Source organism: Myiozetetes cayanensis, unplaced genomic scaffold, assembly GCF_022539395.1.
Source record: "Myiozetetes cayanensis isolate MyiCay16 unplaced genomic scaffold, myiCay2020 scf19, whole genome shotgun sequence".
NCBI classification, from domain to species: domain Eukaryota; kingdom Metazoa; phylum Chordata; class Aves; order Passeriformes; family Tyrannidae; genus Myiozetetes; species Myiozetetes cayanensis.
The window spans coordinates 6,992,152-7,014,836 of record NW_026087400.1 but is presented as its reverse complement, the minus strand read 5'-3'; the positions used below and the strand labels follow the sequence as shown (position 1 = coordinate 7,014,836).

General features: G+C 45.3%; 3 protein-coding genes across 5 annotated transcripts; 1 reads left to right on the top strand and 2 right to left on the bottom strand.

Moving 5' to 3' along the window:
* Nucleotides 1–250: 250 nt before the first annotated feature.
* On the bottom strand, nucleotides 251–5,504 carry CTSZ (cathepsin Z). Its single transcript, XM_050313955.1, has 6 exons — nucleotides 5,338–5,504; nucleotides 4,607–4,770; nucleotides 2,685–2,864; nucleotides 1,935–2,085; nucleotides 1,553–1,715; nucleotides 251–1,100 (listed from the first exon to the last, which is right to left on the bottom strand). Exons 1-6 carry the CDS (start codon nucleotides 5,478–5,480, stop codon nucleotides 987–989), a joined length of 915 nt encoding a protein of 304 aa, XP_050169912.1. The 5' UTR covers nucleotides 5,481–5,504; the 3' UTR covers nucleotides 251–986.
* TUBB1 (tubulin beta 1 class VI) lies at nucleotides 4,732–13,737 on the top strand. 3 transcript variants are annotated; one of them, XM_050313951.1, is made up of 4 exons: nucleotides 4,732–4,818; nucleotides 11,241–11,349; nucleotides 11,511–11,621; nucleotides 11,728–13,735. In XM_050313951.1, the coding sequence occupies exons 3-4, from the start codon at nucleotides 11,561–11,563 to the stop codon at nucleotides 12,804–12,806; spliced, it is 1,140 nt and encodes a 379-aa protein (XP_050169908.1). In that variant the 5' UTR covers nucleotides 4,732–4,818; nucleotides 11,241–11,349; nucleotides 11,511–11,560; the 3' UTR covers nucleotides 12,807–13,735. The 3 variants fall into 3 exon arrangements, with proteins under 3 accessions (XP_050169908.1, XP_050169909.1, XP_050169907.1); XM_050313952.1 differs by lacking the exon at nucleotides 4,732–4,818 and adding an exon at nucleotides 5,634–9,701 and having other exon boundaries at nucleotides 11,241–11,388; nucleotides 11,451–11,621; nucleotides 11,728–13,737; XM_050313950.1 differs by lacking the exon at nucleotides 4,732–4,818 and adding an exon at nucleotides 5,634–9,701 and having other exon boundaries at nucleotides 11,728–13,736.
* Nucleotides 13,738–14,455: 718 nt separating this feature from the next.
* On the bottom strand, nucleotides 14,456–15,655 carry ATP5F1E (ATP synthase F1 subunit epsilon). The gene is made up of 3 exons (XM_050313959.1): nucleotides 15,532–15,655; nucleotides 15,206–15,332; nucleotides 14,456–14,591 (listed from the first exon to the last, which is right to left on the bottom strand). The coding sequence occupies exons 1-2, from the start codon at nucleotides 15,561–15,563 to the stop codon at nucleotides 15,209–15,211; spliced, it is 156 nt and encodes a 51-aa protein (XP_050169916.1). The 5' UTR covers nucleotides 15,564–15,655; the 3' UTR covers nucleotides 14,456–14,591; nucleotides 15,206–15,208.
* Nucleotides 15,656–22,685: the final 7,030 nt, after the last annotated feature.

Sequence of the window (22,685 nt, the reverse complement as noted above, 5' to 3'; positions counted from 1 at the left end):
TTTCATTACTCATTTCTGGAATTCTGAGCTACCATGATAATTCTGGAGACAGCAGGCAGTGGTTTAGATTCTGAACTGTGCTGCTGTACAGACTGTTGTCAATCAGGCCTTTCACAAGTAAAAGTCCAGTAAAAGCAGCACCATCCTGAGTAAGCTTTGGGGAGCTGGTCAAGATCTAGGACAGCTTAAGTACAACAGGGGGAGACAACCAACCACAGGAATCAAGCTCTTATAATAAATATCCAGTCAGTTATGAGAAAAAGTGTTTATTGAATGCAATTAACAATGCCAGTTAGTTACATTTGTTATGGCACTGATTTGTCACTTAAAAGTGAGTCAGTTACTAAGGAAGGGAATTTGCCTCCTTTCTGCAACTTAGTGAGGAGTTCTGAGTTATGGCAATTTGTCCTTTGCCTCTAGGAGAAAAATGGCACAGTCAATCACATATTAAAGCAAGGAATTTGAGCAAAGACTAATTAAGAAATGTTTAGACCATTTTTTGATCAAAGTAATTCCCATTATATCATTTTGATGGATAAAAGCAACTACATGCACTTCCAACACCTCTGTTTCACCAGGAGGCCAAGGAAAGAGGGGATTTAGTTTAATTTATCATGTCCAGAATTAGCTTTGTTTTTTGCATCATCTCAGTACTGTCAGAGAATTTAAAATAAGCTCTAGACCCAAATATTGAGTATACTTTTTCTTTTCCAGTACACCTACATAGTTTGTGTTTTAAAAAAACCAGATATTTACAGATACAGGTTCTGTGATTAAGTAAGTCAGTATGATTTCAATACTGTGCATCAAGACAGACAACTCTTTCATGGGCAAATTAAGTTGTAAATAATTATCTCAAGGCAGCTCTGTATTTTTTGAAGCCCTTGTGTGGTGCTATCTGGGTTAATTTTGTCTTAGACAAAAAAAGGTTGTGCTGGGAAGCTTCCAAACAAAGTAGTTCCTAAACAAAGATGCACAACATAGAATCAAGGAAGTATAGGATCTCCATAGGTGCAGTCCTCTTCAATAGCAAGATTGTAGTCTCCTCCTCTCCCACCTTTGTAGGCACTTGTCACAATTCTCAGCCACCCTCTTTCGCCCTGTAAAGGATTTAATTTGCATTGTAAATTAGAAAAGACAACTACAGAAAAAGTATATTGTTGAGTCTGTTCTATCTTGCAAATATGAGTTATTTATAAGTGAATGCAGAAAGTATGACACTGGGTTCATGGGGCAACCTGCTTTGGTGGATTTACATCCCACTCATCCATTCCAGTTGTGTCACTTGATTCTGGCCTACAGCTAAAGTAATTTTACGTTTGCCCACAATAGGAGCTGCAGAGAAGGGGTACAGTTTGGGATTGAGTTGACACCAAGTAGCTTTGGATGAATATCCTTGTCTCCAGCTTAGTGAAGTTTCATTTTTAAACTGTTAGTCTAGTTCAAAAATTTTAGGTTTTGTATCCACAGGCAGCTTCTCCTCCAGAAATGAAAAGCCCCACCTTCCCTCCAGAGTGATCCTACCACTGTGCTTGTTCCCATGCTCCCTTACCCAGGGTTCACCCCACGAGTTCCGGACAATCCAATACTCTGTCCCATTTTCCACGCCCCAGCCGGCCACGGACACGATGTGATTCACTGTGGGAGAGGGGTTGTACTCTTTGTAGAGGCCTCCTGTGTAGGCATCCAGCTTCTCAGTAGCCATGATACCACAGCTGTAAAAGAGCAGAGAAAGGAGTTTTTATCCCCGAGGATCAGGGCAGGGGCCCGGCTACAAAACAGTTTTGAATTCCGAGCTCAGCTGACGTACAAAACAAGCTGAAGTCTGCACAGCAGTGCAGAGCTGCTCACATATGCTAGAGTGGAAAACTACACTGAGCTTCAGGTATTTTTACCTCAATATTACTCATAGATAAAAACATTTTCTTTTTTACCTAATTGGCCCATTAGTGTAGATTTCTGCCATCATTTTTTCTCGTCCACTGACAGACCCATAGTCAGCAACTTTCCAGAGAGTGTAGTTCTTGATCACGTGGCACTCTCCAAAAGTGACACAAGTCCCACACTGGTTGAACTTCTTACACTCTGTAAAACAGAATTGAGGATTATCACTGCAGGAGGGTGCTTTCCTTCAAGTGAATTAATGATAGGACACTATTTTTTTTAATTTATATGAGGTAGATATTAATAACTCAAGAGTAATTAGTAATACATCTTCTCTCTAGTGAACTAAATACCTTTCTGGAAACCACATTTAAAGTCCCTACTATCTCTAGTTACTATTTTTTACTCTATAGGCACAAGTGCTTTGATGAGGACATGTTTCTCCATAGGCAGAGAAATCATTCCAGTCATTTATGACCAGACAAAGGTTAAATTCCTCCTTTGTTTAGCTTGAAGTGACACTTGTAAATATTTCAGTACATTAGAGATTGTGTGTCACAGATTTAAGAGATTAAATTAAAACACTTTAGGTGTCCAAACTTGCCTGGACATGATTTAGTGCTACACTGTCTGTCTGGAGTAAGGAGAGACACACACACAGGCCTGTGAAGAAAACCTGTTCTGTCAGTCAAACAGCAGCAACCAGTTTTCTGAAAACCCAATAAACTCTTTTTTTTTTTAACATACTAAGATCTGTTAAACCTGGAAAGGAGTCCTAGAGCAAAGCAAAGGCACCATACTTTGGTCCTTGGCTTGGTAGTTGTTGCAGGTCTCGTCGGGAATGCCGTGGTCGTGGGCATACATCCAGACCCCGGAGTGGTCTCCCCCTTCACAGGAGCCGGCGTCAGCACAGTCGATGACATTCTGAACAGAGAGATAGGCAGAGGGCCACGCTCCTTTCCTCTTTATGTTGATTCTGTCTGTAAAGAGAAGAAATTGGGGATTGTGAGTGGAATATGTGGGTGGCTACACTTTGCAAATAGTGTTCAAACTGTCTCCTTTTCTTTGAACCTGTAGCTGTTTGCAGACAGCAGCACTTGTGGTTGCAAAACCCTCCACTGTCAGCACTGAGGCACAGCATGACCTAATTCAGACCAGAGGCTGAGATATTAGTGGGGGTTTCCATTAGAAGATTTTTTTTTTCCCACTAAAAACTCAGCAAAAATATGTAGATGAGTAAGATCTGTCTAAAGCATTAAAGAGCCCTAGACCTCTTTTACTTCAAGCTTCTGAAAACTTCAGATCTGTTTCCTGGCTTTTGACAGCAAAGAGTTCTCAAATACACATCATAAAACCAGATCTCACCAGCATCTCTCACAGAGTAGAGATTTATCCATAAGCCCATGCAGAGTCATAAGGCCAGACAAGTCACTGGCTCTGAGACAGTCTTAAAGCAAGGAAAAGCTTTCAGAATTATCTCCTTGCTGTTACACCAACATCTCACTGTCATCCTGCCATCTCAGACAGACACTGCCACCCTGTTGCCTTATTTTGTCAGAAATCAGCTTACTTGGCAGAAAAGCTTCCTGATGGGTATTTATAAACTGCTTCTCACCCTGCATTAACAGTCTTAACTATGCCACCCTGGTACTTTTAATCCTATTAGTACTAACAACATTCAAATACACTTGACAGAACTGGGAACTATTATCCCAGACTAGTCTGAAAGAAGAAAAAAAAAAGGAATGAATGCTTTAACTACTCACAACAATTAAGACAAAGAATACTCTGATTTTTAAAATTATATGTTGGCATACCTACATATTAAGTCTTAACCAAAGTTACATAATTAACAAGTTGTATTTTACCTATCCTAGTATTTCACTACATTCTGGCAGGTATCACACGTCTGAATTCTTGTACTGCTTAAGAACGTATCCCTCATGATTCCTGTTGTCTGCTCACACTTGCATTGCTTCCCCTTTCTGCACGGTTTCCTCTATTTGTCCTTCACAGTCCATCTTCTTGCAGCCTCCCTATGCAAACAGTACTTCTGCAGCATGTAAATCATGTGTTCTCTCTGGAGAATTTACTTCTTCTGTAGCAAACCACTACTTCCCTTTTCCTAAGTAGAAGGCTGATATGAAGATTGCTGCTGAAACCAGATTGTCTGCGTGCTGTGGTAGTTCGTTTGAATAACCAGGCTCCTGAAGCAAATACCCCTCGGGCCCTCCCCACAAGAGGCAACTTCTTTCGTTTCCTCATTCCCAGGCACGGCTGGAGCACCTCTTGTGCTGCAGCTCAGGCTGAGGTACCAGAAAAGGGAGGGAGACACAAGAACTGCTTATGCATCTGCTGCTGCCATGGAGGAGAGGGCAGAACCCCCAGTTCTTACCCGCAGGAGCCGTGAACACAATCCTTCTGCAGACAGGTTTCTAACCATGCCAGTGCTCCCCCTCGCACCCTTTGGAGAGGGTGGGGACAGCCTCGCTCCACGTGCTTTCCCTACAGAAACCAAACCTCCTTGCCTTCAGCCTGGGAATTCCCACTGTTGCCGGTGTATTCACTGACATCTCAGCCCCGCTTTTCTCTGCAGTGATTTGGCACCTCGTCCTTACACCAGCTGCCAGTAAGCTGAAGATAAGCCTCCCTGGCCTCCCGAAAGCCAGGGGATTCCCGGGCGCAGGCAGCCGGGCGGGTGGGCAGGGGTTGCAGGGCGTACCTGCCAGGGCGCTGGTGCTGCCGTGGGCCCAGCAGGACCCGCAGTACTGCGGGATGTGCTGGTTCCGAGTGGCGCTCGCGTAGTTCACCCCATTCACGTTCCGCCAGTCCCAGCTCCGCGGCAGCGCCGACACATCCAGGTACTCGTGCGGGCGGGGGTACGTCCTGCGGCGGGGAGGGGAGAGGAGCTGCAGCGCCGGCGCCCCCAGATAGGTGAGGGGGTTGGGTTTTTTTTAAAAAAAACCGCGGATTCCGCGGAGTTTCGTAACGAGCGCCCGGCGGGCGGCGCGTGACCGGGCCCTGCCCCGCGGTCCCGTGACCGACACTGTCCCCGTGTGTCCCCCCCCATCCCCGCCAACCCCGGCGGGGACAGAGCGGCCCCGGGGACCCCCCGAACCGCCGGGGACCCCCCGATCCGGGCGGTGCTGGGGTTCCATCGCTGCGGCCGCGCCCGGCCAGCCCTTCCCCCGGGCTGCTCCCCGCGGAGGGGCTGGATGGACGGGCCCAGAGGACGGGACATCCCAGTTCCAGGGGTGACAGGACAGCCCCGGGGACGGGGGACACCCCCAGTTCCAGGGGGTGGCCAGGGGACAGCCCCGGGGACGGGGGACACCCCCAGTTCCAGGGGGTGGCCAGGGGACAGCCCCAGCTCCAGAAGGGGACGGAGGACAGCTCCAGGGGGTGGCTGGGGGCCTGCCCCAGCCCCAGGGGGAACGGGGGAACGAAGCTCACCTGAGCCCGGCAGCCTTGCGCGGGGCTGGTTTGTAGCAGTGCTGCCCCTCCCTGAAGTAGAGCCCGGCGCGGGCGAGGGGGCACAGGCAGCCCCCCCAGAGCAGCAGCAGGACGGGAAGGAGCGGCTGGACTCGCGTGGCCATGCTGGGTCAGCGGCAGCTTCCTGGGACACGCGCTGGCACCGGGATTCAGGGGAGGGGCCGGAGGGCAGGGCGTGGCCGGGGCGGGGCCGGGGCGGGGCCGGGGCGCGCTCACCTGCGGCGGGCGGGGGTCGCGGACCCTCCCCGGTGGTCCTCGGTCCGCGGGGATCGCCCCCTCCCAGGGAGCAGCTGCGCTCCGGGGTGCCCAGGGCAGCCTCCCCGAGCCCTTCCCAAAGGCGGCTGATTGATCTGTCGGGATGAGGAACAAACCCGAGACCCCACGTCCCCAGCCCCCACAGGAAAGTCTCCAGCTCACGCGCTCAAAAGTGAAGCAATTTGGTCACAGGGGTTGTGACAAGGGGAGTCGTACGTGGGACAGGCTTGCAGGTTCCTTTACCTTTGGCCTAACACCTCAGCATTGTGCCAGACTGTGACCAGCGACTGTGACACTCCAGAGAGCAGGCTGGGGTTTTTTGTTTGGTTGCGGTTTTTTCTTAGTCATGAGTTCTGAATTCCTCAAGCCCTTTAATGCTGCAATTTACAAAGGCTGCAATTTTTAGACTGTTCTTTAGGGCTCAGGACACCTGAAGATTCTTTGTTATCTGTTACAAGATTTAGTCAATAGTAAAAGCAGTTTTCTAATTTTCCTGCAGAAGATTCCAGTGTCTGTGTGAGTGGACTACCAGTCTTTTTTCCATACATTAGCTGGAGCTTTCCTGTTTAGTGAATAGGTTTAGTAAACCACAGACAGTTCTCCCCTCGTAGCTTTTCCTCCATAGCTCCCATAGTATTTTTTGTAAAAGGCCTGAAGTTTATTATCTCCACCCTGTGAATAGAGAAACTGAGCCACTGAGAACCAGTGCACCAAAAGGAACAGCAGGAATGGAACCTGACTGCTGGGCAGTTCATCTTTTTGGCAACTCACCAAATAGTCCAAACTCAACAGTGGCTGTGGTTGTGGCAGTAGGCCTCAGGTAAGGGCACTGCCCAGCAGGTGAATTTGCATGCTGAAGCCCCACGTTTTTGCTAGGTCATAGATCTGCAGTGTGAGGAAGGTAATGAACTGCTCAGTCATCCACTGTGGTCATACCAAAATCTGTTTGTTTAATCACACGGGCTCATTACACTGATGATAATAGTGGGCAGTCCTGCCTTATTTCCTTGGACCACCTGCCAGAGCAAGGCAGCCTTTAAATCGTTTTTATTACTAACTGAAATGCAAATGTGAAGTGCTTTCTATTGCCTGTTGAATGCCATGTTTTTTTGATATCATTCCTAAGGTTGATGCAGCCAGCCCAGGTTAGTTGAGACTTGCATCAGCTCATCTGGTAGCCAGTCACAGATCTCTTTAAAATTATCTGGTGTCCTGTAGCCAGGCCTTTCTCAAGTTGAACAGGCTTTCTTCTCAACAATCTTCTTGGTTACTCCGAAAAGCCAGTTCCTCTCAAGCAAACCACATTTAAAACACAAAAGGTATCCCAGAATGCCTCCCTGCACAGGCATTTTTGTTGCTAGTGGGTAGCTTAAAAAAAAAAAAAAAAAAAGAAATAACAATCAGGAAAACCAGAAACAACAACAAAAAAAGCCCAGCAACCACAAAAACCTGGCTTGTTTGTGGTCTCAGCTTAAGCCCATGGCCAGGGTTGTGGTATCTGGGACCCGCTCTGAAGGCAGTGGAAGCAGTTGGCAGCCTGATAATGGAGACTGTGGGCCAGGCTGTACCAGCTGTGCCCAGTGCCAGGCTGCTCCTAATCTCCACAGTGCCAAAAGTCCCTGGAGCCAGCCCATCCACCACGTCCCCTCTGGCCCTGCGGACGCTCCCCCACTAATCTGCAGCAGCACATGTGTGGTGGCTGGGCCTGGGAAGTGCTTTGGGAGTTAACAGGCTTGGGGTTACCCAGGGCTGAGGAGGGACAGACCTGCAATGAGATCTATGGGGAAACAGACTCCTCACAGACCAGGTTTGGGGAAAAGCAGGCTTGGGTGTTCACAGAAAAGCTGTTGGGGAGAAGGGTCAAAAGAGCCCCAAACCCACATCTGATTCACAAACCATCCCAGGTACATGGTGTCATGTGCCATTAATTTTTAGACTCTCTATTGAAGTGCTTCAGAGGAGGCACATGATTTCAGACAGCTGTTTTTATCAAGAGAAAACCCCATATTAAGTGATTGCATATTTCTTCCACTTCCCTTTTTCCCCTTTCTTTGTAGGAGCGCTCAGCCAGTGTATTTATTGCTAAAATTATCTTACCAAACTTTTTGGATAGTGAATTAGCATCTTCAGCCTCTCCATAAGCTGTGTGTGTTGTAGATGAATACATTGCATATTTTGAGGAGTATTTATTTAGTGTCAGCAGCTCTCTGACACATGGTGTTGATGAAGCTCCCATCCAGAATGCAGCAACTGAATATACAGCTTCTACTACTTTTAGCTAAAGATCATTGGAGAAAACAAATATGTGCATGAATAAAATGAGATTTGCTTTCAAAGTAAATGTCCAAATAACCTTTTGAGAATTTTCTTAGGAAATTTTAGAAGGTACCCACTGCTATTGTGGGATACATTGACAGTGTGGTGATGGAACAGAACTGTGTGGTTGTCTTGCCGAGTAAACTAAATGGCTTATTTATCTTCTGGAATATGACAAAATAAATGTTTTCCAAGGAAACAAAACTTATCTACCTGAACTGAGTGCTGCTTTTGTTGCTTCCTACTGAGGACACTCCTAGCTTAGCAGAGGATGACAAATGTTTGCTCGCTGCTCTTTTGCAATGCGCTCTTGGTGCTAAACTCTGCCTTAGGAGCACTTGTCTGCTCCTTCATTGGCTGGTGGGAGAAGTGGAAGTCATAAGGGTGGAGGGAAGTCTGGAGTAAGCTGATTTTTCTTTTGAGACAATATGGAAGCTCAGAGGTTCCTTATCTCTAGCAACCCACAGAGTGGTAAAGTAGTAACTTTCAATGAGTCAAGTCCTTCCACTGTCACCATTTTATATAAAATAATTTGAGGTGCTTTCCTATTTATAGTTCTTTTTGCCATCCTTAAAAGGAACACTTGCAAAGCAATGACAGTCATTTGACATGTAATGAAACTGCTCTGAGTTCCAGCAGACAGTCCATTCTGGGTTTCTGCTGCTCAGTGATACTGGTCCTGGTTATCAGCAGGCAACATGACTGGGTCATTTTTTGCTCCCCCTCGCATTGTTTCCTTTAACACAGTGAAACATTTCACACAGTGAACATTATAGTTCACTTCAGTGAACTTCAGAGGAACCAGGGGTTCACCTCTAGCATTTTCCTGGCAAGTCCTGAAGCACATCTCATATAAGAAAATGAAAAATATTAGAAATGCTGTATTTCTTAGTGACAGAAAAATGAAGAGACACAGAAAGAGAGAGAGCATCTATGCAAGTTAATCACAAGTTAATTCAGATTTTGCCTGAAACTCATAATTGTTAAAGGAACATGCATCACTGAGAGTGCAGTCTTACATTTATGTGTTACAAAGTACTTTTTGGTCCTGATCGTGTGGTCTTCCTTCCTGCAGTCAGACACTGTGAATGATGCTTATTAGTGAACTGAATTTTGCCTGGCAATGTGCTGAATGCTGTGGTTATAGGATGCCACTGCTCACAAGTCGTTACTGTTTTTAATATGGGTGTTGTCCTGTATGACTCATATGATGCTAAAATTTAAAATATGTGGCAGAAGCAGATATGCTTAATAAATTAAGATCCCTCATTTTGGCTGTAATCTCTATATATGCACATATATTTGTATATATATTGTGTGTAACATCAAATAATGAAACACAAATAGAATGTGCAAGTAAATTCATGCATCACATTGCTGCAGAGATCTGGAATTAATTGTGAGGGGATGCATGTGACACTGTTCTTTTCCAAGGCACTCAATAAATCACCTGTGCTCTTGTACCCTGTCCCCAGGCAGTAAATAGGCATTTTGCCTCCTTGTGAAATGCTGAGCAGCCTGAGGAGTTGGCTACTCCCCTTCTGGCTGAGCGACAGTCCCTCTGATATAAAAAGGCCCCTTGGGATGGGCTGTGCTGGGTGTAGCTGATAGTGCAGCAGGAAGAGGGTTTGTTCTGGGGACTGCAACAGGAGAACCTGTGAGAGGTTGTGGCCACCAGCAGGTCCGAACTCCACAAAATGCGTGAAATTGTGCATCTTCAGATTGGGCAATGCGGGAACCAAATCGGAGCCAAGGTAAGGTCTCCTTTCAACATTGCTCCTTTCTGTCAGTGGTAATGGGTCAAACATCATCAAACATCATCCCCAACCATGGGGATTTGGGAATTCAATGGATTGTTAGCAGAGAAGATGAGTATTTTGGTATGAAAGCCAAAGATGGGCTTACTCCTCATGCAAAGCCTAATGTTCGTCTGCAATAACTATGGCACAGTGATTACAAGTGCTCCAGAGCATTCCTTCTGGGACTCATATTCCCAGGAGAACTAATCTAGTCTGCAAAATACCGGGATAAGTGGTGGAGCCAGTAATTCAAGGGCTGCAAAGTTGTGGTGCCAGTACTTCAGCTCAGCCATGCAGCAGTAACTGCCACATTATATTCATTAATATCACAGAATGCTTTGTGTTGGAAGGGTCCTTAAGGACCATATGGGAATTTATTAATCAACAGGATGACCTGTGCTATCAGTGACCAGCTAGGTTTTTCTGAGAGTGACACAAAGCAGGCCTCCTGTGACAGGCAGATGTAATTTGGAGCATTTTTGTGTAGTTCAAACACTCCGATGCTGTTACTTGGAGAGAAGTCACTATTGCTGACTTTCTATGTTAGGAGAAAAAAAAAAAACAACACCATTGCTTCTGCTGTGTGATGTTCATATTTTTTATTTATTTATGAGTAAGAAGTTGTCAAAAAAATTACAGGGGATTGCTCCATTGTGTTCTTCCTCCATTTCTTGCTCCCACAAATCTCACCTTGATTCCTTTTAATGGAACATGAAGCTGTGGGTGGCCAGGGAATGTTAGACCCAGCTCGTTTGAATGCAGCATGTGAGGGGTGAAAGGGCTTTTTTTGTTGGCTTTGACCTGCAAACTGCTTATGTCTATTAAGACCTGTAGAAAAGCAACCACCCTCCCATTCACATGTTGGAAATGATGTATTTGGCCACTCGAAATGAGACTGGATGCTAACCCAGCAGACCTTTAATATTAATGTAGCCTGGTCACTACAGAGGGTGGGTGTGTCCACATCAACACTGCTGTGGCTGCTCTCTAGATAAGAGCCCCAGCACAAGACATATGAGTGTCAAGATAGGACATTTAGGACCAGCAGCTGTTCGTGGAAAGCCTTGCTTACGTACAAATTTGTCTGGGCAGCTTTGCCATGCCACAGTCACACTTGTGCATGACAGGACTCACAGCAACCCTCCACGATCCACCCCCTCTATGACTTCCTTTTGTTAAGACTACTACCTCTGTTATTTACACTATTTTATGGGGGGGGTTTACTGTAAAGGGAACAAATTGAGGGCCTCCACCTATTAGTGCATGGGTGATAGCTAAGCAGTATAAATAGCCTACTAAACTTTTCCCTTGAACTTATTTGGGGAGGGGTAGAGGAGGATCCCTGCTCTGATCTAATAAATAAATGGCAAAACATCCCCTGCTTCAGGCACGGTTCCAGTCAGGGATGAGAGCAGCATGAGAGCAGCAGGAGAGGGTGCTGAAAAGAAATAAATCTTTGTTAAGTAAGTGTGTTGTACCTCTTTCCTTTTCCAGTTCTGGGAAGTGCTTGGTGATGAACATGGGATTGACATCACTGGAAACTACCGTGGGGATTCACCCCTGCAGCTGGAGAGGATTAACGTGTACTTCAATGAGGCTTTCTGTGAGTGCTCAGCACTGTCAGGTGTTGGCAGAGCAACTTGTAATTAAAAACCCCTCAAAAAAACCTAAACCACTGTAGGTAGATTGGACTTTTCACAGTAGACCATAAGGCTTGTTTAACCTCTAACAGTAACCATTTGCATTCACTTTGTTCTATTCCAGCCCATAAATACGTGCCCCGTTCCATCCTGGTGGACCTGGAGCCTGGTACGATGGACAGTGTACGGTCCAGCAAAATAGGGCCCCTCTTCCGACCCGACAACTTCATCCATGGTATGTTCATCATGCTGCCAGCAAACTACCTGGAGTCAACTGGCCCAAAATTGTAGCCTTTAAAAAGTTAACTTTGTGGCTGTTCTTTCTGCAATTCTGTTTCCAGGTAATTCAGGTGCTGGAAACAATTGGGCCAAGGGCCATTACACAGAAGGTGCTGAACTGATTGAGAACGTCATGGATGTGGTCAGGAACGAGTGCGAGAGCTGTGACTGCCTTCAGGGGTTCCAGCTCATCCATTCTCTCGGTGGTGGTACAGGCTCAGGCATGGGCACGCTCCTCATCAACAAAATCAGGGAGGAATACCCCGACAGGATTATGAACACCTTCAGTGTCGTGCCCTCCCCCAAAGTATCCGACACGGTCGTGGAGCCATACAACGCCATCCTCTCCATCCACCAGCTCATAGAGAACACAGACGAAACCTTTTGCATTGACAACGAAGCTCTATATGACATATGCTTCAGAACTTTAAAGCTCACCAATCCCACCTACGGTGACCTCAACCACTTGGTGTCCCTAACGATGAGCGGCGTCACCACCTCGCTCCGCTTCCCGGGCCAGCTGAACGCGGACCTGCGGAAGCTGGCTGTTAACATGGTGCCCTTCCCTCGCCTGCACTTCTTCATGCCGGGCTTTGCCCCCCTGACAGCTCGGGGGAGCCAGATGTACAGAGCCCTCACGGTGCCAGAGCTCACCCAGCAGATGTTCGACGCGCGCAACATGATGGCGGCGTGCGACCCTCGCCGCGGGCGCTACCTGACCGTGGCCTGCATCTTCAGGGGCAGGATGTCCACCAGGGAGGTGGACGAGCAGCTGCTGTCTGTGCAGACCAAGAACAGCTCCTACTTCGTGGAGTGGATCCCCAATAACGTCAAGGTGGCCGTGTGTGACATCCCCCCGCGGGGCCTGAAGATGGCAGCGACCTTCATCGGCAACAACACGGCCATCCAGGAGCTCTTCATCCGCGTCTCCGAACAGTTCTCAGCCATGTTCAGAAGGAAAGCTTTTCTCCATTGGTACACTGGGGAAGGTATGGATGAGATGGAGTTTTCTGAAGCAGAAGGCAACACCAATGACCTTGTGTCCGAGTACCAGCAGTACCAGGATGCCACTGCAGATGTGGAGGAATTCGAAGAGGTGGAAGTGGAAGCGGAAGCGAGCCCAGAAAAGGAAGCAGCGTAAAAACAATATCAAAACACTCTGAATAAGCCTGTTGACATTCACTAAAGACAAAGCAGTAGTCAAAAGTAACACATTTCTTCAGAATTTTTCTCTGCATCTGCCAAATAGCTCCAATTTTACAAACACAGTGCTTTTGAAATTAATGGCAGCTCTGCTTTACTCTCCTAAACAACTGTTGACACTGAATCGCTCCCAAAAAGAGACAAGTTGTCTTGTAACAGCCTTTCTTGTAAATGTGTTCATTTTTAGTATATAATCACCAGCTACTGAATGTACTCTACAGCCACTGTGCCTGTGTACATATGTATCAGGATCATAAACAACAGCAAAACATGCTGTCAACTCATCACATTTATTTATTCTCAGGTAAACACAGTGCCTCCTGTTTTGATTGGGAACATGTTACTGTTTTAGGAACACGTGCACATCTATAAGGTCTGTAAAGGCAGTGTCTGTTTTATTGTCACTCCACAGACTGAGGTAGATCTGCAGACAAGTTCAGCTCCTTGAGCTGCAGGGGCAGGGCAGAGGAAACAAGATGGGGCAAAAGACTGAATATGTACATTATTAATTTTTTTTAAGTACTTTAATAGTTCTTTCACATTGCTGGCTTATATTATTGCAGAGCTTGTACTCATTATCATGGTGTGGTTTATTTCTGTTTTAAACTATAGGTGGAGTTACATTAGCACACAAAGTTGTGACACTGTGTAAAAGTTTTGGTGTGGTATTTTTTTAATCCTATGTACTAACTACTGTAAATTTTTCCCTAACATTCAGTACAACAAAAAGGATAGAATGGTTTGTAGTTTGTTACACATAAGCAATCACTAAATCAAAACCGTATTTTGACTTCAGGAAAATAAGTTTCTTGCCATCACAGCCTTCTACTTAATGTATTTATAATATTCTTTTAATAAAAAATATATACCATTCTGTAAGATACTTTTTATACTTGAAACATCTGATAGACAAAAACCCCATATTTTATTCTTGCAAGGACTAACTTTGAATTACATGAATTATTACACTCTTAGAAGTGAAAGTTTACTGTACTCTGAAGAGTAATGCGTCATGTTCGAGCTCAGCGTAAGGGTATGACCCTGAATCCCATTCCAAGCTGCAGTTCCTCCTCTGCAGTGGGACAATGTCCCACCTGCTGTGAAGACACACAGCAGGAACATCCCAACACTTCCCCAAAACCAGATGAAAGGATGACTTTGCCCATCAGCCAAGAGCAGAGGGAGTGTCACCCTCCATCCCCACTGCCTTCCAGGGAATGAATGTCCCTCCCCTGAAGCCAACAGTGTGCCTTTTCCAGCAGATAGAGCCACCAGAGGTCCTTTTAATCACTGAATTTATATCCCTACATTCTCTGTTGACAGAGATTTCAGGGAAGAAAACTTCTTTCCAAACCAATAATTAAAAGTAGTAGGCAGAAAAGTTTTAAACAATTAAATCCCTCAGTCATTTACGTACCTGAAATATCAGCATGAAACCCAACAAGAGATCTACCCTAAGAATCAACAAATGTTGCTACTGAATGGTAGACTGTGATAAAAATAGTCTTTTATTTTAACAGAAGTGAAGAGTAAACGTCTCTGCAAAATGGAGAACTTTGTTTCAAGAGGAATGACACTTTGCACATATTCAGCCATTAAATTTATTAGCATACTGATTTACATATAGAGGCAAGTTTTACAGTTGATGTGGTGACATCAGGCTGCAGAGTCTTGAGCTTTCCTACAGCTTAGCAGTTTGCTGTTATTCACCACAGACCAGTTCCTACGAGAGATATAAAGCTATTCAAGTTATCTGAATCAAGAATATGTATAAGATACACTTGAAACAAAAGGTAATAATATTTAATTTCTGATCAGGAACAGAAGCTGTTCTATGCAGAACAGAAGGCACTTCAGCTGCTTGTGATTTATGCAATGCCATGAATAATGGTACAAGTGGTATCTGTCTTTCACCAAGAGCAGATGACCCTTACAAGCCAGCTCAGCAGGGGAAACAGCAGTTCAGAGAGGCTGTCTGCTGGTGCAGGAAATAGGAAGTTGAGCACCACTACAGACCGGTGCACATCACTGTGGAAACCTGTGGGCATCACTGCAGAGCCTCAGCTATTCTGTGTGAGCCCACAAAAAGCCTGACCAAACCCCAAAGTAGGGCTTGCCAGACTGGACACCTCTATCCACTGAACTAATGCGATTAAGCCATTTCCCACCTCAGACGTAATCAGGGCACTGACAGCACCAACCCCTCAGTTCCGTGCCTGAAGGTCGGAGCTGATTCTCCCCAGACAGCGGGGATTAATGCCCTCAGCAGCGAGCACACCATCACTCTCCAGCGCTACAGAGCTCCAGCCACGCACCCGGCCCGCCCCACCCACTCACATTTCACTCCTTTTTGGGCTTCACCGTTTTCACCGTGGCCACCGCCGCCCTCTCCGCCTCCGCCTTGTACTGCGGCTTCATGGCGGCCCGCACGGCCTGGGCGCAGATCTGCGAGTAGCGGATGTAACTGGGGAGGGGACACAGAGCGGGGTCAGACCCGGGCGCGCCTTTCCCCCGGCCCCAAAGCCGCCTTTCCGCTGCCCCCAAACCCGCTCTTCCCCGCGCACCGCTGTGAACCCGCCAGCCCTTCCTGCCCGGCGCTGACAGCCCCGTCCCCCGGCAGCCCCTCGCCCCCCACAGCCGCGGCGCTGTCGCGACAGCGCTACCTGAGCCCGGCCTGTCGCCAATACGCCACCATGGCTGCGGCTCCTGCGGGCAAGGTCAGCGCGCGCCGCCGGGACGGGCCCGCCGGCCAATCAGCGCGCGGGGGCCGCCCACGCGCCGCTCCATCGGCCAATCAGAGGACCCGCCGGCGGAGCGCGACTCCCGCCCTTTCCGCCCGGGGCGCCCCGCCCCTTCCCCCGGGCCGTGAGGGGAGGTGGGCGGGGCCATGGCGGTGTCGCCAGGAGTGCTCCCGGCTCAGCCCTCCCGGCTTGGGAAGGTCCCGGCTCCGCCTCCGGAGCTGTGCGGCCACGCTGTGCAGTGAATATGTGGGGTTCAGTGGTTCAGGGACGGTAATTCGCCAGAGACACAGCACACGTCAGTTAACTCAAGGACAGAAATTAAAGCCCAAGTCTTCTGTGAGGCAAAAGGCTTGTTATCCAGCGCTTATGTTAGTTACACATTAACTCGTTCCTCAGCGGTCCCGCTGTAATCTAAGAATCCAAGCAACTGGTTAAAAGGGTGTTTTGTGCAGCTTAAGTCACTTGTCATTACCCCTCTGTGCCATTCCTAGATGAAACGCTAAAAAAGAAAACGTTTTACAGGCATGTGGAGCCAATGTTGATTTTTTTTTTTTAAAATACTTTTGCATATCTCTTCTCTTGCTTCCTTCGGTCCAGAGGCAAAGCATTTTTAAAGCACAGAGTAACTTTCAACTTTATTAGAGATCTCATTTAGTCCAGAACCATTGCAATAAACAAACCACACATGGTAATGTCAGGACAGAGTTACCAGAACAAAAACAACTCTTCACCAAATATCTTCCAGTCTTTCTGCAGGACAGCATATGACAGTAAGATCTGGACCAATAATCTGTGATTTTTGGGTTTTTTTTAAACTGCTAAACCACTCTGCTCCTACTGAACTTGGGGTTAATTTCTTAAATTCATGTCTTGCAAGTGTTCCTACTTAATTTTAAAGAAACAACTAGTGTAAAGGAGGCAGAAAATAATTTTTATTTCACGCACTTATTTCCTCATTTATTTTTGTATGAGCCATAACTATCCTAATTTTGAGACAGACATGGTGTATTGGAACAAAGTTTTCCAACTTGCAAAAATTAAATCAGTGAAAAAATTATTATTATGACGAATACATTTCTGCCCTTTTAGCACAGAAAGGTGCCAGTGTTATGATATTGAAAGGGAACACATTGTGGTTTCTAAACCCCAACTACAGCAGTGACAACAAAAAGATACAAGACAGCACCAAAGGGAAGCCACTTTCTGCTACCTAAGCAGCACACTGGATGCAAGACAGGTAACTGCAGTACTTACATATACTGATAAAGGGGATGTTACATACAAATGCTGCTTTAATGGCAACATCTGATGATTTGAGAGGTAAAATAATTAGCAGTAAGATTATTTTAAGCCTCATGGGCACCCCAGGCCAAAATAGCAGAGTTGGACATTTTTCTTCCAGCTCCGTGTCCTCTCTATTCCTGCCCCACACCTTCTCTGAGTCCTCTCCCTACCCCCTGTCTCTCACCTGCTTTTTTTTTCTCCACAATTATCTTCTCTCTCTGTACCTCCTTGTCAAATGCCTCCACCTGCAATTCTGTGAAATCAACTCAGATTTAAATCCATAATGGAGATATATAACTAATCCCTAATGGAGATGTGCAACTCTTTGCACATTCAACTCTCTTTACTGTTTGTTGGTCTTGACAGATTAAAAATTCAGCATGAACTGAAAATGTTAAACCTTTGGGAGAGGTACCAGCCATGCTGAGGCAGACTGGAAATCAGATCAGGGACAGAAACTGTGCTCTACAAAAATCCCAGAATATATATTGGTGTTTATGCAGCTGTTACAAGGCACCGTTATAGATCTGTACAACTCATTTCCATGCCCAGTTCTGTTCAGATGACAGGAAGATGTTTGGAGAGCCCTAAAATTTCCTCAGGTAGGTGTTTTCAGAGAGAGAACTTAGGAGAGAGCACATAAAGGAGGAGAGTTCAGAAAGACAGAGAGAGGTTGCAGGGAGAGGGGATGCGTTAGGAGGGTTAGATGCAGAGATCGAGGGAAGCTGAGGCGTTGCGATTAGCAACATCCAGGAATGTGAGCGTGGAGAGGTCTGGGGGAACTAAGGATGTGAGATTAGACATGTCCATAGAAACTGGGGAAGTGAGGGAAGAAGCATCCTGAAAGGTGAGATTGGAGACATCCAGGAAGGGTGTAGAGATGAGATTGGAAACATCCTGAGAGGTCGATGAGGACAATTCAGAGGAGCGCTGAAACAGGAAATAGTTAAAATCAGTGAGGTCTAGGGACTCCGAAGAGGTTGAGGAGCTGTTCTCTGAGATGCCTGGTGAGGAGGGAGGGATTGTACAGGAAAAGTTCAAGGAAGCTGAGGAGGTATGACTGGAAACATCTGTGGAGGATGAAGACGTGAGAGTGGAGAGGTCTAGAGAGAGTGAAGAAGTAGGACTGGAGAAGTCTGTGGAGGATATGGAGGTGACACTTGAGAGATCTAAGGAGATGGAAGAACTGTCGCCAGATTGATCTGGAGAGCCCAATGAAGTGAGACTTGATAGGTCCAGTGAAATTGAAGAGGAGAAACTGGAGCGCTCCCAGGAATCCGAAGAGGTGAGACTGGAGAGCTCTAAGGAGATTGAAGAGGAGGTACTGGAGAAATCTGAGGAGGCTGAAGATGGGAGACTTGAAAGGTCCAGAGATGATGAAGTGAGACTGGAGAACTCAAGAGAGGATGAAGAGCTCAGACTGGATACATCCAAATCTGAAAAGGGGATTTTAAAGAGTTCCCAGGAGGCTGAAGTCTTGACACTGAAGGGGTCCAGGGAGGCCAAAAAAGTGAGACCAAGTAGGTCCAGGTACGTTGAAGAGATGACACTGAAAAGCCAAGGAACGTGACTGATGTTAAATCAGGAGTATTTTAAACTAAAGGTCTCTATTAACGCACCAAAACAAAACAAAGAAACAGCATGACCCCAAATTATATTATTTTGAAAATAAAGACTTAAACTGTGTGCTTAGTTAGGTGTCTTAGTGGTTTCTCTTTTGGTGCAGAAAAGCTCCAATAATAAAAGCTCACAGACTTACTGAAAGCATTGCTCCTTCCCAGGGGACCAGGGCAGGAGCAAATGTTCTTCTGTCCTGGCATGTCTGTCCTTCTTCAACCAGATTATAGCATCTATGACAGCCTGACAAAGAATACCCTCCTGTCAAATGCCATCTCCCTGTCCTGAAGGTCTGGACTAACATAATAGTTATGTAATAGAATGGAAATTAAAACACTATATCTTTTCCAAAATACTACAGGATATTCAGATCCAAGGGTGTTTACTGGCTGTGGAGAGAGATTTTAAACAAATACACAGTTGTAAAGGGCAGCAAGTCAAACTGGGCCTCTGACTATAAAGATATAAGGGATTATTTCCTTTTGATTCACAACATCAACTAAAAAATACACATCCTCCTGTTGATTCTAACAAACCTTGCAAAGAAAATAGTATTTTTCTGTGCAGCAGGTGCAGGATTTATTTTTGAACCCAGCACTATGCTAAACTGATTCTGCATCCAAGAAACACACATTTCAGCAACTTTAGGTCTACTTATTTTTCAGATAAGCAGAGGTCTTATTTTGTTACTTTTATTTTATAGAAATGAATCTGGACATAAAACCGGTGCAATAACAATAATTTTTGATTTGTCTAATAAAAGTATCCCAAAGAGAAGCTGTGATGGAAGGCAGACACACAATTAAAAAGGGAACAGCTTATATTTCAGTTCATAAAGGTGCATCTAATTATAGGATGAGTAGATCAAGAGGCCGACCCACAGCTGCTTTCTCTCGTCTCCAGACTGTGCTGCAAAGCAGAGCTGAAACCTGCTGGTGTCTCTGTGTCACTTGTGGGCACAGGAAAGCACAGGAGGTTTCTCAGCCATCCCAACCATATTTTATGGACCGAGAAAGCCGTCCCTCAGAAAGCTGCAGCTCCTCAGGTGAGCACAGCCCAGCTCTGCCCCTGTTATTACACAAGCAGGGTGCAGATGCGTGGGTAATGGATTTAACATAATCACCACGGCTGCAGCTCTCACCGAGGTCACCTCTTAACTGGAGCAGGTGTCTGCTGAACGGGGGCTGACGATGAACCCTGCCTTACTATGCGAACATTAAAATTACCAAACTAAAAATAAAAATAAAAAAGAGCTGCTTATGTACCAAAGATGAGACCCCAAAAAGCTCTTGAGTACATTTATTGATAATGCTTCTGTAATTTTACAGCTCCTGCAAAAACCTTGCAGTTCTTTCAAGAGTACAACGTTTGTAGATCAAAAGGCAAACCAAATGAGTTTTTCTAAAAGTGCATGGTTCATTCTGAAATTACACATTTGCTTGCTGCCCTGTATTCTTAGTAAAGCATAAAAATAACTAAGCCCTTAAAAATCCCTTGCTATCTAAAACCAATACCATTTTGTGACTATCTTTAATCTCAAAAGTTTCTCAGGTGCATTTTATAGGGGAGAACAAATATTTAAACAAAAGGCAAATTACAATACAACAAAAAGCCGGTGTCCAACAGACTATAAAATCCATAGCCTCTTCACTGTGTTCCCTCTGTCTTCATTGAAAATGACACAGTTATTGCACTTTTTCCTATGAAACAACACTGTGAAGAAGCATGGAATTATGGTCACCGTTGTACAAAATGTACAGGTCAGTAATAACGTTTCCTACCTTGGGTAGCTGTGGGTTTATCTCCTTTCTCCGCCTGGGTAAGCCATACTGGGCTGTGCTGGTAAAGCTCTGCTCTTCTCTCTGCTGATGACCCTAATCTGTTCCACAGCCACTGGAATTCATGCCCTGCTGATGACAATGCGGGTCATCTCCTGGTAAATCTCCTGTCTAAGCACAGCACTCTGCACAGAGCATCAGCACAAAACACATCCTAAAATCAGCTCTAATCTTAAGGTAAAGATGTAGTTCTGTGCTGTTTCCTACTTCAGGACAATATTTTGGAGGTTAGTTGATGAAGCAGATGAAAATACTATTTTTTAACTTTTGGGCACCTGGATTCAAAGTAAAAATAATTTTGCAGTGTCATCCAAGTTCTCAGCTGTCCATTCTACAAAATCTGACACCAATACTCTGTGGAGGGACCCAGGATCTGCAGATCAGAATTCAGGTACACTCAAGCTTTAAGATTTTTGTGCATTACTTCCTCTTTTAACGTGTTTAATAACCTGTGTTGGCTATGCTACTTTTTAAATACGATTATGACAGAATAGCATGATAATGTAAGACATTTTGTCTACAGCTGATGCTAATATTGAATAAAAGTTTAAAAACCACTTAGGTAACATTAATGGTCCTCCCAAAAAACTGTTGACAAGAACTCACTCAAATGTTGCTACTAGCCAAATTAGAAAACAGATTTCTTAGCAAGGTGTCTACAAAGTTGAACAGGCTCCAGGCACATTAAAGTTCACAGCAAGGGCAATCATTTCATCTCATTTGGTGTAAAAAAGATTGGGTCTGTGATTAGAAAAATACCACATATGTTGGTCATTTTACTATATTGCAGCTGATATATTAAGCTGGACTATATAGATATATTATCTAGCCGATACTATTTTCTTAGTTCATTGTTTTTAAACTTTTTGATTAAAGGACCATCAGACCGTTCTGGAGAAAATGTGTAAAAACCATTATGTGCTGAACTTTTTGTAATATACATGTCTGAGAAGGAAGACTTTACCTTAACAATGGTACTGTTACAGAGCTATAATTTTTACTGTTAAAATAACATCAAATACTCTCTCTAGTAGATGCAATATGAAATTATTGTAATACACATTGCAGAGGCAATATAATTTCAGCCCACCCAATAGCTTCCTACATTTCTCCTCTTACAGCATCTCACTATGCTGGTGGCTGCACAAAGACTGTATCACTTCTCATTGTCATGTTTTTTTGGCTCAACAAGTTGACTTGGCTCAACAATGGCTGTGAAGACCAAGGGAAGAAGTAGGACAGCACAGCCAGGCAAGAGGGACGGCAAACACAGCACTGTCTCCTTTTATAAAGGTAAGCAATTTGCTCAGCTTAGCTATAATGTAACCTTTAGAAGTTAGTTCTACAGCAACAAATAAAGAAAAGCTGTCAAATTATTGAAGAAAGAAAATAACAGGTCCTGTGCAAGTAAAAGAACAACCTTCACCTTCAGAAAGGGAAGGATTCTGAAGTGGCTCAGTGCTTCCCCACAAGGGCTCTTTATCAGCACTCTTCAGTTCTTCCATACACGTGAACCTCCACAGGCTGCTGACCTTCCCTTTGAACCATCTGTCAGGGTCAGGACCTTGAAAAGGTTGCAGTTACTAGAAAATGGGTGCTTAGGTTCACTTAGCATTTATTGACATTTACTGGAAACCTGCTAGACTGCAGCTTAACTGCAAGTATACACCACAACTGACACATCAGCAATGTTGTAGGAAATGGTGGTTCAAGTTTTTTCTGCTTTTTTCCACAGCAAACAACTTTACATTTAGTTAACTGCTGTGAGACTGAACAGGTGCTGACACCCGTTGGTTGGGAGGGATCCATCCGAGACCACACCACTGATTTATTCCCCCTACATTCCTCCACCTCTGCCCTTTCTGCTCCTTGTGTTCCTTCCCTTTTCCCCCCCCCTTCTTTCCTCCTGATCCTTCAGTTTTTTCCCTCCCGCTCCCTTCTCTTACCCACCATCTCCTCCATTCCTTCCAAACCCCCGGAACTCCCAGGTTCCCTGCACTGCCTTAGGTCACTCTCACTGGTGCCCTCATCCATAGCACCCCACATTCATCACAGTGAATTTGAACACAGATCTCAGTCCAAGCAGATTGAAAATCTTTCCACAGGATGGAAAGATTTTCCACAGCAAACTGTGACATCTGGTCACTAATGTGTTAGATTTGCAGAAAAGCAGAATTATTAAGAAGTAAAAAATGCAGCTGTGAATGTGCATTTCAGGATATGCATTTCAATAAAAGAAGCCACTCCAGAGTATTTCTCCACCTTCACCCCACTTATTTTAGACTACTCACCTCATAGGTATAAAACCCAAATTGACCAGAAAGTTTCAGGAACTAG